A 13,419-nucleotide genomic window follows, 5' to 3' on the forward strand; every position below is an offset into this window, starting at 1 on the left:
CTTCCCTGTCCTTCAGCATGCCAGGCTTGCAGCATGCCAGGCTTCCCTGTCCTTCACCATCTCCTGGAGTTTACTCAAAGTCATGTCCATTGAGTCGGTGATGCCATCCAACCATCGCATCCTCTGTTGCCCCCTTCTCCTCCTGCCTTCAATCTTTCCCAGCATCAGGGTCTTTCCCACTGAGCTGGCTCTTCCCATCAGGTGGCCAAAGTATTGGAGCTTCAGCTTTAACATCAGTCCCTCCAATGAATATTCAGGGTTGATTTCCTTTAGCATTGACTGATTTGATCTCCTTGCAGTCCAGGGGACTCACAAGAGTCTTCTCCAACACCACAGTTTGAAAGCATAAGTTCTTTGGTGCTCAGCCTTCATTATGGTCCAACTCTCACATCCATACCTGACTACTGGAAAAACCATAGCTTTGACGAGATGGACCTTTGTTGGCAAAGTGATGTCTCTGCTTTTAATATGCTGTCTATGTTTGTCAAACAATAATAAAATAAAACCCATTTCTAGCCAAATCCCCTGGAGAAACTCTGACTGTGGGCCAAGCGCTGCCCTAGCATCAGATGTGGCCTCTGATCCTCCTAGAGCCCCACGAGGTACTGGTCCTACTTTGATTCCCGTCATATCGGTGTAGGAGGGCTTCCCAGGTGGCTCACTGGTAAAGAATCTGCCTGCCAACCAGGAGATGTAGGTTCGAGGATCCCTGGGTTAGGAAGATCCCCTGGAGGAGGAAATGGCAACCCATTCCAGCATTCTGGCCTGGGAAATCCCATTGACAAAGGACCCTGGTGGGCTACAGTCCTTGGGATGGCCAAGATTCAGACATGACTTGGTGACCAAACAGCAGTAACACAGGTGTGGAAACTGAGGCCCGGAAGGTTTGGGACACACGCTGGAGGCTGCCCAGGCTTTTGGGGAGCAGAGCTGGGCAGCGCTGCCCCTGTGGGAGGTTCTCTCCAGGCTCCCATCCTTCTGAGGTCCTGGCTGTGCCCCCTGAACCGGGGGTGGCACACACTCCCAGCTGCAGGGGTTGGCAGCTGTCCTGTGCCTGCACAGCGTCCTGCCGCCTGCCTTCCACCTGCCGGGCCTCACCCCACCTCCAGACGGACCAGAAGGCCTGTAGTTGGTGTCCTCCTCCTGGGCTTGTGGGCGCCTCCCATGCTTACGGCCGAGAACCTGCCTTTCAAAGCGCGTCCCGGTCATTCCTGGAGCCAGAATCCCGTCAGGCAGTTTGTGGGTTTAGAGGGGATGCTGTCTTCAAAGTCACCTCCAAAGATGAGAGAGACTGGTCCCCTGGGAGGTTGTATTCATGGAGGTTCCGGTGCATTTTTTAAAACTTAGAAAATTTCAAAACGCCAAAGCAGAAATATTTTAAACTAGGGTGCCAGTTGATTGCCGTTCCCAAGCGTGCTGGAGGCGGGATCACAATACCCGGTTATAGTGCAGTCATGTAAGGGCCGCATGCGTGTTACTCCGTTGGTAGCGCAGTCCTGTAAGGGCTACACGAGTGGGCTGGTTGACGAGCACCTACTTGCTGCTCCCATCCACCCTCGTGGGGTCTCACTGGACGCCCCCTTCCGGAAAGGGAGTCTAAGCTGGGGGCTCTCCTGACCTCGCCAGGGCGGGTCCTGGCTGGGTCTGAGCATGCCGAGTCTACGGTGTCAGTTGGTGAGGAAGGGCCTCTGAAATTCTTAGGACACGGCCACGTGTCACTCAGTGTCCCTGAAAGGCATCCAAGGGCTGAGGTCCCGTCTCGTGCAGGAGGCACGCAGCCCCTGACGGGGTGTCTGCTCCCCTCCACCTGCCTGCGTGCCCAGCGCTGGCCCCCGGGGGCGGCCGGGCCAGAGGGCTCTGTAATGTGGAACGTCACCATTTACCAGCACCTCCCTCTTAGACAGTGTTCTCCGGGTAAAGCGACATTGAGGTTGTCAGCTGTGAAAACAGTGTCGCAGAAACAAAAACTTTCTCCTTTGGACCGCCTGGCTTTGGCGTCGGCCAAGTGCAGACCGTCAACAAGAAAGGAAAACCCGAGCCGATTGGAAGGTTGACCTTGCCCTGGGCTCCGTCAGCATAGATGTGCACTCACATCATACACGAGGAGCTGCTGTAAGAGGCTTGACTTTGGAGGGTGGCTGCCGGCGGCTCCTGACGACCCCATCCTTACGCCCTTCCCGGGTCACCCACACCCTCCTGCAGCGTCCTTTCTCTGCCAGGAAGGCAGACCCTCGGGCGTGGCTGGGGTGAGGCAGTGAGGGCCTGGGCCTTCCTCTCCCGTCTCGGGTGGCTGGGGGTCTCTCTCTGAGTCTCTTTCTCTCTGCCTGTCGGCCCTGTATCCACACCGCTGCCCCTGATCCCAGCCGGTGTGCATCCCCAACACCCTTTCCAAGTCCTGACTTTCTTTCCTTGCTGATGTTTTTTGTGTAGGGAATGTTCTCACTGTCTCCACGGTCCTTTAGTTGTCCTAGAAAACTCCTTCGTTTAAATATCTCTGCTTGTGAGGGTGCCTCTGGTAGATTTACAGCAAGGATGCATCTGTGGCATTTGTGAGCGTCATACCATTTCCCTCGGAAGACAACACATAAGTTGTGTGTTCACGCACTCTGGGGTGTGTCTACCTGCTGCAGACAAGTTACAAGGAGGAGGTTAAACCCATGGGTCTCACCACGAAAAATCAAGGCACAGAGGGATTCCAGCAGTGCATTTTAAAAGCCCCCCAAACAAAGCCCATTTGTGGATAGATCAATGTCGGAATTACAAATAGAAGGGAGTCATCAATCTGAATTTGTGATGAAGTTGCATTTTCTCAGGGTGCTGTGACGGTGACAGGCGGTCCGAAGGGAATTCTGCCTCTGGGTGATAACCCACTTCTCTTACTCTCCAAACTTGCTCGAGGCTAGAACGACTCATTATTAGCTATCAGTGTTTCAGGGGAACCTGCGTGTTGTCATATTACTCTTTGCCCTTTACTGTAAGTTAAGAGCCTCTCAAATTAGCCACATCAGAGTCATGCAGTCCGCTCGACAGGGGTGATGGCAGGAACTCGAGGGACGCTGAGCAGAGCCGTCTGATGACAGAGACTCGTCCTCAGCCACAGCCCCCGCAGACTGGCCCACCTGCCCAGTGTGGGGCCCCTTCCTGACCCTTGTCCCCACGCAGGCGGACTTCAGCCTTCTGTCCCCGGGCTTTGTAGATTGGTCCTTGTTTGCGTTGGTCCCCTCCCATCACGATGACGGTCGGGGTCTCTGTGCTGGCTCAGTGGAGACCCCTGGGGGGCACGAGCTTGTGTCTTAACCCACGTTTGTTTCCCTTGAGCTCAACCCCTGGCATCTCCCAAGGTGCCTGTAGAAGTTGTGAAACTGACATGAGAAGGGCGGGCGTCTGCCTTTCCAGTCTTTTAATTTTGTTTTTACTGATGTGTTTTTTACTTTCTGGCGGCACCCTGCCTCACGTGGGATCTTCGTTCCCCGACCAATGACTGCACCCGCGACTCCAGCAGTGGGAGTGTGGAGTCTTACCCACTGGACTGCAGGGAAGTCCCTTCCTTTGCATTTTCACCTGCAGCCCTACCTGACCTATGGTTCCTCCTGTAGGGAAGCGTCGGCTGGGGCTGTGGGATTCTCTGTGCCGAGGGCAGAGGCGGCAGAGGCCGCTTCTCAGGCTCAGGGCCCACGAAGCCACGACGTTGAATGTTGCCTCTCCTCCCGTTTTGGTTTGCACGTGACCCCGAGAGTCCCCGCCATCATCTCTAGGGTTGCCAGAGCCAGGCTGGAACTGTGTAGATGGTTGGGGTCGGCAGGTGGGTGGGGGCCATGTTACTCTGGGGGAGTCAGTTTGTCGAGCTCTTTGGGATGTTTGAACTTGGCCGTGGGGATGATCTGACCTGGCTGGTTCTAACGCATGTGTGTTCGGGCCCCTAGAGACTCCCCTGACCTTGGCCGCTCAGCTGGACGACCCCGAGGAGATTATCAAGGCCCTCCGGAACGGCGGAGCCCACCTAGACTTCCGTGCCAAGGATGGGATGACAGCCTTGCACAAAGCCGCCCGCACCAGGAACCTGCTGGCCCTGAAGGTAACTCAGGGCCCATCTCACACGGGGCCGCCCCTTGCCTGACCCCCTGTGTCTGCCCTGAACCCCTTCCTGTCCCACAATAGCCACCCCAGGGTAACCCCAAAGTTGTGTTCCCACTGGAGCTTGGAAGTGCAAGCTGATCACAAAAAGTGATCTTTCCCTTGTTTCAGCTGAAGGGCTTATATTTTCAGCTCAAACCCACCTCCCTCCATAGAAAGGGGGAGCCGATGCTGGTGGGGGCAGGGGGTGGGCCTCAGCCCCATCTCACTCCCCACACGGTTATTCAGGCACGCTCTACCAGCCCAGGCTCTGTGCCATGCCGTGGAGCGCAGGACAGCGGGGCTCAGGCCCCCAGCCCTCTCTCTGTCAGGACGAGGAGGGGAGGGGACCCACTGCTGGGGGCGGAAGACCCACACATGGTGCTCTTCTATAAAGCAGATTCCTTAACTTCATAGGGGCTGCCCTTGTTCAGCTGGCTTCCTTGGAAATCAAGTGTTTATGACGACTCTGGCTCGTTTCGCCCCCTGCAGGATGCACACAGAGATGGTTTACACTGTACCTTTAGGTTCAATGGTACAACTCTTTCCTGCAAATGTCATCTCCCCCCTTACTCTCCACTGGTCCACAGGGGTCAGCCGGGCAGCAGGTAGTGCCCGAGGGTCACCTGTGCAGAGAGCCTCCATCCCCCGGGTGTGTAAGCCTGTGCGTGTGCCTGGCACCAGATGCTGTTTCAGTTCCACGAGGCCAGGAAAAGTACAGGAACCTGGGGCTAATGGTCACCTTGGCCTGGGAGTGGGGAGCATGATCCTCCTCTTCCTTCTTGATTGATTCCCTCCTGTAGAAGGGGCCATGAGACCAGTGACCTCACGTTTGGTGTGTTTTGTTTTTTTTCAGACCCTCTTGGAGCTTGGCGCATCCCCAGATTATAAGGACAGCTACGGCCTGACCCCACTGTATCATACGGCGGTGGTCGGGGGCGACCCCTGCTGCTGTGAGCTGCTGCTCCACGAGCACGCGGCCGTGAGCTGCAAAGACGAGAACGGCTGGCACGAAATCCACCAGGTGTGCGGGGCTGCCCTCACCTGCCAGCCGGTGGGCGGGGGTAGGGTGCTGGGCGAGCGCCCCTCCATAGGAGCCATGGGAGCTCCGGGTGCCCCCCAGCCTGGGCTCCCTACAGAGCCTGGGACCAGGGGCTTTCTGAGTGTGGGTGACCCGGCAAAGGGCCCCATGTCCTTGCACGAGGCACACATTTCCGAGATCCCCCTGCAGTAGCGGGGCTGGGGGAGTGTCGGCTGCGGTCGTGGCAGAAACAGAATCCACCTCGTGGCTCCGATGAGTCGTCTATAGTGGACAGAGGGCACGGAGAGGAGACTGTGTTCGCCCGCGGGGGAGGGCGCCGAGACCTGGGCAGAGTCACGGAGGATACGTAGAAGAGGTACCTGCTGCTCCGTCCTCCCACCCCCCCATTGGCTGAGTCCCTCCAGAACCAGCCAGTCAGAGCCCAGTGGCGCAGGGGTGGAAGTGAGGGCTTCCCTGCAGATGGAGGGGGTTTGGGAGAGAGGGATAGGGATATCCAGCCAGGAGGTCAGGGAAGAGGCTCTGATGTTCTCACACTCGGCCTTTACATTGCAGTGACTTTCGCTGCTTCTCAGGCTACCTGCCTTTCCCTTCGACACCCTCGCCTTACACACCTGCTCATCTCAGCAGGTTGACGCACCCACCCACTGCGGGCGGAGGGGTGCGGAGGTGCCGAGGTGGGCCCACCCCAGCCTGGCGTGCCTAGCGTTCAGTTCTGGTGTGTCCGTGCAGTCTGGAGGAGCACCCGGTTCCCTTCTGTGGTGTGAGTCGGGGGTGGTGGGCCTCTGCAACCCTGCTCACCAGGCCTCCGTTTGCTCATCTGTGAAGTGGGCTCAGTAGGGCCTCCCACACCCTCAGGCAGTAGAAAGGATGGAACGCGGGCAAGACCCAATGTTTTCCAGAAAGGTCCCGCCTTCCTTCTTTGCCCTCTTGGCCGAAGCAGTTGCTTCTGCCGGGAATGTCATGACCTGGGCCCCCCAGCTCCCCCAGCAAGGCTGAGAACAACCCCAAAACCCGCGTTGCTGTGTTTGCAGAGTCCGTAGGAGCCGAGGGCCACGATTGTCCGCAGTAACGCTGGGCTGTGGATGGCATTTTTCTGGGCGGGGGCGGGAGGGGGCTGAGCTGCTCAGGGGACATGAGGGATAGGGGAGGGAGGACCCAGCATGGACCTCGCCAGTGACCGACTCCGGGTCTCCAGGGCTTCACCGTGGAAGGTTCCGGGAGGAGTCACCCCTCCCCTGGCAGTGTTGTCACTGGGCACCTGGCCTTCGGGCTGGAGGTTATAGTCCTGGCACTAGAGCTCCCAGTGGGCGCGGCAGGCCTGGGCAGGTGGGGTGGGCTGCCCTCAGGCACCCGTGTGCTGGAGGCTTCCCGGGCCTGGAGGAGGTGAAGTACGGATGTGGGCCTCTCGCCGAGGGCCTCAGGGATGCTGGGGTCACATCCCCTGGGAGGTGGGGGCGGGTAGCAGGAGGGAGGGAAGACCGCATCCGAGATCCCCCTCAGCAGACACCGCCTTCTGAGCTGCTGTCTCTTTTGGGTTTGGATTCGTCCTGTGAAAACACCGCGTTCTCAGGGGAGCCGTGGGTCCTGTCCTGTGACCCGCTTGCCCCTGGACGAGGCACGGGTGTCTCTTGATGGCCAGAGGGTCAGTTATGGGGGAGAGAGGGGCCTGGGAGGCCGGGGGGCGATGGGCGGAGCTGAGGGGCAGGCGGAGGCTCCGGTGGCCTTGGCTGGGGGCTTTGCCGATTGCGGGATGTCTGGCCCCCTAGGAGAGGATCGTGCTCCGGGGGTCTGCCTCCTTTAACTCAGTGAAGCAGACAGATGCTGGAGACCCCGACGCGCTCGGGACGTAGACGCTGAGTGTCATGGAATCGGAGTTTTCCGTAACCACTCCCGGGCCGTGGTGTTTGGGTGCCAGGCAGCCACCGTGAGCCCCTGAGCCCAGGGCCCTGGCTTTCCAGCCACACCGCAGACCACCCCCCACCCCGGCATGGGTGTCACCTCCTGTGTCGTACCTGCCAGGCCTGCTCAGTGTCCTGGACACTGAGCCCAGTGGTGAATAGTAATGCCCCATCCTGTGGGTCTTACGGCCATGTGGCGGGGCCGGTGAGACAGATAGATGTGAACAAAGATCACAGATCCACACATGCTCACTCGCACACACAAGTCTGCCCGGCTGTGCTTCACATCTACCTGGGAGAGTTCCTGCCGTGACCAGGCTGGGGCAGGCCAGCAGTCCCCCAGACGCGGGCGGCGCTCTGTCTGTCTGCTCATCTCGGCTCGTAGCTGCCCTCGGCCCTCACCTTCATGTGTGTGTGCGTGCTCAGTCATGTCCGACTCTTTGTGACCCCCGTGGACTGTAGCCCGCCAGGTTCCTCTTTCCATCACATTTTCCAGGCAGGAACACTGGAAAGGGTTGCCATGTCCTTCTGTAGGGGATCTTCCTGACCCAGGACTTGAACCTGCGTCTCCTGCATCTTCTGGATTGGCAGGCGGATTCTTTACTGCTGCTTCACTGGGGAAGCCCCTCAGCTTCCTGCTGACCATTAAAAGACCAAGCCTGTCATCATCACACGTGGACTTTGCTGAAGATGTGAAAGGGGACAGTTTCAGGCTCTGCCAGCAGCTCCCAGTGGGGTCCCAGCCCTGTTGGCAGGGCAGCCCTGGGGGCCATTCCACCCCTGGGTGACCTGCGAGGAAGGAGGAGGTGCAGGGCCGGGTGGTGGGGCACCGTCACCAAGGACAGAGTGCCCCATCCTCCTTGCGACCCTTAGGGCCTCGGAACAGCCGCTGGCCCAGGACACCTGGCTGAGCTGTGAGTCCGAGGATACAGGGTCAAGTGGGGTGCCCCCCGAGTTCAGCACCCCCTCAGGCCCAGCCCCCAGCCCGGCCCCCTGGCCCACCCAAAGGAGGAACTGGGCAAAGTCAGCCCCACGCATGATGCTCCTTTCAGTGACGCATCCGAGAGCAGCCCACCCATCACAGGAGCATCCGCAGAACAGTTTTCCTTTGTCGCCTGAGCTGCCCCAGGATGTGACAGGGGCCAAATGCACATACGACCTGGGAACCAGAACGTCCTACCGGAAAACACCTGCGTGCTTTTTCTCCCAGGATTTACTCACCCTTTACACATCATTATTTCAGTTGTTTAGCAGAGTTTTCTTTTTGAACTCCACAAATGTGCATTCAGAATATAACATCCTTAAGTGTGGGATTAGCGAGGGATGCAGGGGGAGTGCGTTTGCCCCGAGTGGTCACGACACTGGGGCGGAGTCTGTGTCCCCGGGGTGGCAGGGCCAGTGCCCTGGGTGGTGGGACAGACCTCAGGCCTTCACTGGCACAGATGGAGTTTTATCGGCGTGTTTTGGAAGACTCCCCAGGGACCCTCTATGTCCATGTGCTGGGTGGGCATCTGCTTCTCAAGCTGCGTTTCTCCCCTGCTCCCATTAAAGTGTAACTTTTTCCTGTTCAGGTCTGGTGAGGCCAGCCCATCGGGACATGGCTGCCCGTGAAAGATGGTTATCACTCACAGACCTTAGAGGAGGGACACAGCCTGCCAGGCACCACCATGCAGGGAGGGCAGGGGGGGCCTGTGAACAGAGCCTTTACTGTGGTTTTCAAGGGAAGGAACGGGTGAGGCCGGACGAGCAGGCTGAGGGACCCCAGTGGCCCTGGGGCGCAAGAGCTGCCCCAGCTGTCTGGGACCCTCCCTGGGTGGTTAGGGCAGGGTGAGGGGCCCCTAGTGTGAGCGCCCCATGGAGGAGGGCCGGTGAGGACTCTGCACGGCGGCTGTGCATTTGTGCTCCTGGCTACATCCTTGTCCATTTCTAGGAATCAGCTCTCCCTGGCAGGGCAGCCCCTCCAGTGCCCGCAAGACGCCTGATGCCAGAGCATCAGACACCTGGAACTGCAGAGGGCACTCAGCTGGGATCCGGCCACAGGCTGGCTCCGCGTCCTGCCTCCCTCTCCCTTCCCACCCCATCCCTGGCTGGGGCGGCCTCACCCTGAGCCCGATGCCTTTTGTGGCAAGCTCGCTTGTCTCCTGGGAGGGCTGCCCCCGCTGGAGGGAGGGTGACTGTGTAGGTTGGGGGCGTGGAGGTTCACTTCTGTGGTGCTGCCTCGCATACTTGTGGCCCCTGAGAGCCCCTGCATGGATTCCGAGCATCTGGCACCAGAGGCCACCCAGCCTCGGGGGTTTGCAGCCCTGCCCCCAGCAGTGCGTTTGGAAGGCGGAGGCATCAACCCCGGCCGTCACATCCTGCTCCCACGTCATCCGGCAGGGTCCCTACACCATCTTCCGGTGGCGGCTTTCTTTTCCACTCGAGTCCTGCGGAAGCACCTGCTTTATTGGAGCTGCTGGCCTTCCGCGGAGCTGTGACCTTCAGCAGGGGTTGCGCAGGGTGCTTGAGCAAGGAACTCAGCGCAGTGCGGCCCTCCCTCCCCGATTATCATCCTCGGTCAGGGAGGGCCCGTTCACCCAGCAAACGCTGTCCTCCCCACCTTTTCACACCCCTCCCGCAACCCTGGCAGACCCCTGCTGGGCTCCGAGTTAGCCAGGCCCAGAGAGGGTGGGTGACCTGCCTGAGGTTCCCAGCGCGCCCCGCACTGGAAGCCTGGTGCTGTGTCCGGCCTCCAGGGCTCCCGGAGCACGCCACCCCTCCAGCGACAGCGCCCTGGCGGTAGAAGGAAGTCGAGGGCAGGCGGGTTGGCATCGCCCAGATTCTTGGAGAAGTACCGCGGGGTTCTGGGGTCTACAGTCCCCTCTGCGTAGCACCCGACAGCTCCTTTCCGCCTGCTCCCAGGTATTACCGGCCGCTCGGTTGCCTGTGTGACCGGAGGCTGACGTTTACCTGCAAAGTGAGGCCTTCACAGCCAGCCCCCAGGCCTCGCGACTGGGAACACACGCCCCCTGCAGGCTGATTTTGGAAGAGCACACGTTTTTGACATGTCTGCAAACCTTTAAACTTGGTTCACGTTAGTCTAATCTTTTTCATTACTGAAGAAGGACCTGCTCAACGTAGAATTCTTTGAAAATATGAAGAGTCATAAAGAAGTAAAAACCACCCCAGTACATTCCCACAGCCTAGGCAATTGGTAGGTTGGATTAGGGGGCTTCAGTGCAGTCTTGTGTTAGTTGCTCGGTTGTGTCCGATTCTTTGCAACCGTGTGGACTGTAGCCCACCAGGCTCCTCTGTCCATGGAATTCTCCAGGCAAGAATACTGGAGTGGGTTGCCATTGCCTCTCCAAGGGATCTTCCCGACCCAGGGGTCAAACCTGGGTCTCCTGCCTTGCAGGTGGATTCCTTACCATCTGAGCCACCAGGGAAGTCCAAACTTCAGTGCAGTTTTATTTGCTAAGTATTGATACTTTCACGTCCACCAGCGCAATGCCAGGCATCTTGCTCTGACCTGAGTGACGGGGGGTTGGTTGGCTATCTCAGGACTCGAGAATGTGTTACTGGTGAGCTGAGGGCCCAGCGAGAGGGCAGCTGCTTGGTGAAGGAGTCTCGTGTTAATACACACCTTCATGAGCAGCTGTGCCCACAGGACTGGCCCACGTGGGGCATCTCACTCTCTTCCTCCCCTAATTCTGTCTGATTCTATTTGGGAGATGTGAGATTTCTTCCTTGAGCTGTCAGTACAGTTTATTCTGGGCTGGGATTGCAGACCGCCCTCAGCATGGCCTGGGCCACCTGAGCAAGTGGTTTAGCCTCTCTGAACTTCTTTACTAAATCTCTGAAGTTGGCTCAGTAACAATTCATGGAGCTCTTGAGACGGTAAAATGACACACTTCCCATAGTGCCTGGCATCTAGTAAGTGCTCAGTAAGTGCTGGCCACGCCCCCATCATCTCATCATTATCACCTGGCCACGCCCCATCACCATTATTATCATCTGAACACGCCCCCATCACCATCATTATCTGGCCACGCCCCCATCATATTATCACCTGGCCACGCCCCCACTTTCCCATCATCATCTGGCCACGCCCCCAAGCTCATCCTCACCGTGTCCTCTGGCCCTGTCTGGTTTTGTCTCTGAGGAATGATACTTGACAGAGAGCACCTAACCCATTTGCTCACAGGCCTTCACACAGATCTCATTTGATTTCCTGCAACAATTTTCTTAAGGATGTTTACCATTCGGTCTTAATTTGCTATTGGTCGCTGTTTATTATTTATCATTTTCAAATGAGAAGCTTTTGCCCTAAGGGAATTACAATTTCGGGCCACTACGCCCTCCCGTCCCTCTTCTTCACTGGGCTGACACCTGCTCGCCCTCAGACCTGGGCTCCAAGTCCTTGGTGCTCCCCTGACCCCACAGTGATGGGACAGGCCCCCTGGATGCTCCCTGACGGCACTCACAGCAGGGTGTGTTCTGGGTCTGTCTGTGGTGTTGCATGCTGACTGTTCTGTCACATCTCCAGCTTGTCTGATAAAGCACGTGCTGTAGGAGAAATGCCTGAGTGTGGTGTGGACTTAGGTTGCTTGAGGCACAGAACCAAGCAGAAGCGTTTGCAATGCAGTCAGCTCTGCATTGCTCTGGTTGCCCTGCACAACCCCGGGGGGCGCTGTTCCTCTTGCTGTAAATTTAGGCTTGTAGCTGTACCACAGCAGGTGTCCAGCAGGTGGCAGTGCAGCGCCTGGAGGAAGGAGCAGTCTTTTTTTCCTCATTTACACGATTCATGGGTTTGGCTAGTGATGGGGGAAGGGGGGCGCTCAGCATAGGTGAGGGAATCCCAGATCCCAGATTCTGTGGGGAGTCTCCTCCAAATGCACCTGCCCCGGAGATTTGCAGGAAGTGGTTGTGGGATGGAGCCCCAGACACATGCGTTTTCCAAAAAGCGTCTCAGAAGAAAATGGTTACACTACATGAGTGTAGGGGGTGCTGTTTTACATTCTAGTTACTTTCTGACCTCTGTCAACCCTTTTAATCTGTCTCCCAGTGGCCAGAAAGTACAACACCCTTTTCAAATAAAGGACAAAGAGTTAGCACGACTTATCTTGGGGGAAGACACATTTCTAATAGCTTTGAGATGTTTTTGTCAAACAAGTACTAATTGCTCTTTTTTAAAAACTGAGTGAATATTTTAATTTCAAACTTAAAGAGGACTTGCAGAAGCAAATACAGAGAATTCTATGTACGCAGAGACCACATTTGAGTTTTTCCCATTGTCCCAGTAATGACCAATATAGTAAAAGGATGTGGGGCTTCCCAGACTGTGCTCGTGGTAAAGAACATGCTTGCCGATGAAAGAGACTTAAGAGATGTGGGTTAATCCCTGGGTCGGGAAGATCCCCTGGAGGAGGGCATGGCAACCCTCTCCAGTATTCTTGCCTGGAGAATCCCATGGACAGAGGAGCCTGGAGGGCTACAGTCCACAGGGTCACGAAGAGTCAGACACGACAGAAGTGACTTGGCATGCACAGTGAAAAGATCCGGTCTTGGACCCCGCACAAACCCTTCTGCCTGCCAGAGTTCATCATGTTCCCTTGGTTCTCTCAGGGGCCTCTCCTGAAGGTTACAGGGTGGGCGTGTGGAGCCTGTCGCCTGGTGTGCGTTTGCTCAGTGTTTCCTGGTGATAAGATGCATGATGCGCATTTGTGCAGGAAAATCACGGAAGGGACGGAGAAGGCAGTGGCACCCCACTCCAGTACTCTTGCCTGGAAAATCCCATGGATGGAGGAGCCTGGTGGGCTGCAGTCCATGGGGTTGCTAAGAGTCCGACACAACTGAGCGACTTCGCTTTCACTTTTCACTTTCACTCATTGGAGAAAGAAATGGCAACCCACTCCAGTGTTCTTGCCTGGAGAATCCCAGGGACGGCAGGGCCTGGTGGGCTGCCGTCTATGGGGTCGCACAGAGTCGGACACGACTGACGTGACTTAGCAGCAGCAGCAGCAGCAGCATGGAGGGGAACTGTGTTTCTGGTGGTCCGGTCAGGGGGCAGTGGTGACCATTTGCCATCGCTGGTGATGTCCACTCTGGCCCCCTGTTCACCTGGAATCTGCCAGGCTCTCCACTGCAGTTTCCTCTTCGCTCTGCAGTCAGGGAGTATTTGACAAAGCCCGTTTCCCTATCTCCCTCTCACCTGCTCGTTTTAGCATGCATGGTATTCTTGCCTGAATTAAGTAAGTAACTGCTAAGTGGAGATTTTCCTACTCCCATCCTTATTGCTCACAATTAGTTGGCTTTCTGTTATCAGAAGGAGCTTTCTCGTCCTGTTTATTTATTCACTTACTTATAGTAACGTGGTTTTGTGGATTT

The 13,419-nt window shown here is 57.1% G+C and overlaps 1 protein-coding gene across 9 annotated transcripts in view; it reads left to right on the plus strand.

The window, feature by feature from the left end:
* SHANK2 (SH3 and multiple ankyrin repeat domains 2) overlaps positions 1-13,419 on the plus strand; it is a 566,663-nt gene that overhangs the window by 127,686 nt on the left and 425,558 nt on the right. For all 9 annotated transcript variants that reach the window (XM_086383908.1, XM_086383906.1, XM_086383907.1 and 6 more), the window contains 2 exons: positions 3,924-4,075; positions 4,970-5,137. In XM_086383908.1, coding sequence (XP_086240034.1) covers positions 3,924-4,075; positions 4,970-5,137 — 320 coding nt within the window. The remainder of the gene's footprint in view (positions 1-3,923; positions 4,076-4,969; positions 5,138-13,419) is intronic.

This window comes from Bos grunniens, chromosome 29 (genome assembly GCF_055505025.1).
Source record: "Bos grunniens cultivar Pamir isolate PY7600 chromosome 29, Bosgru_T2T1.0, whole genome shotgun sequence".
Classification (NCBI taxonomy): Eukaryota; Metazoa; Chordata; class Mammalia; order Artiodactyla; family Bovidae; genus Bos; species Bos grunniens.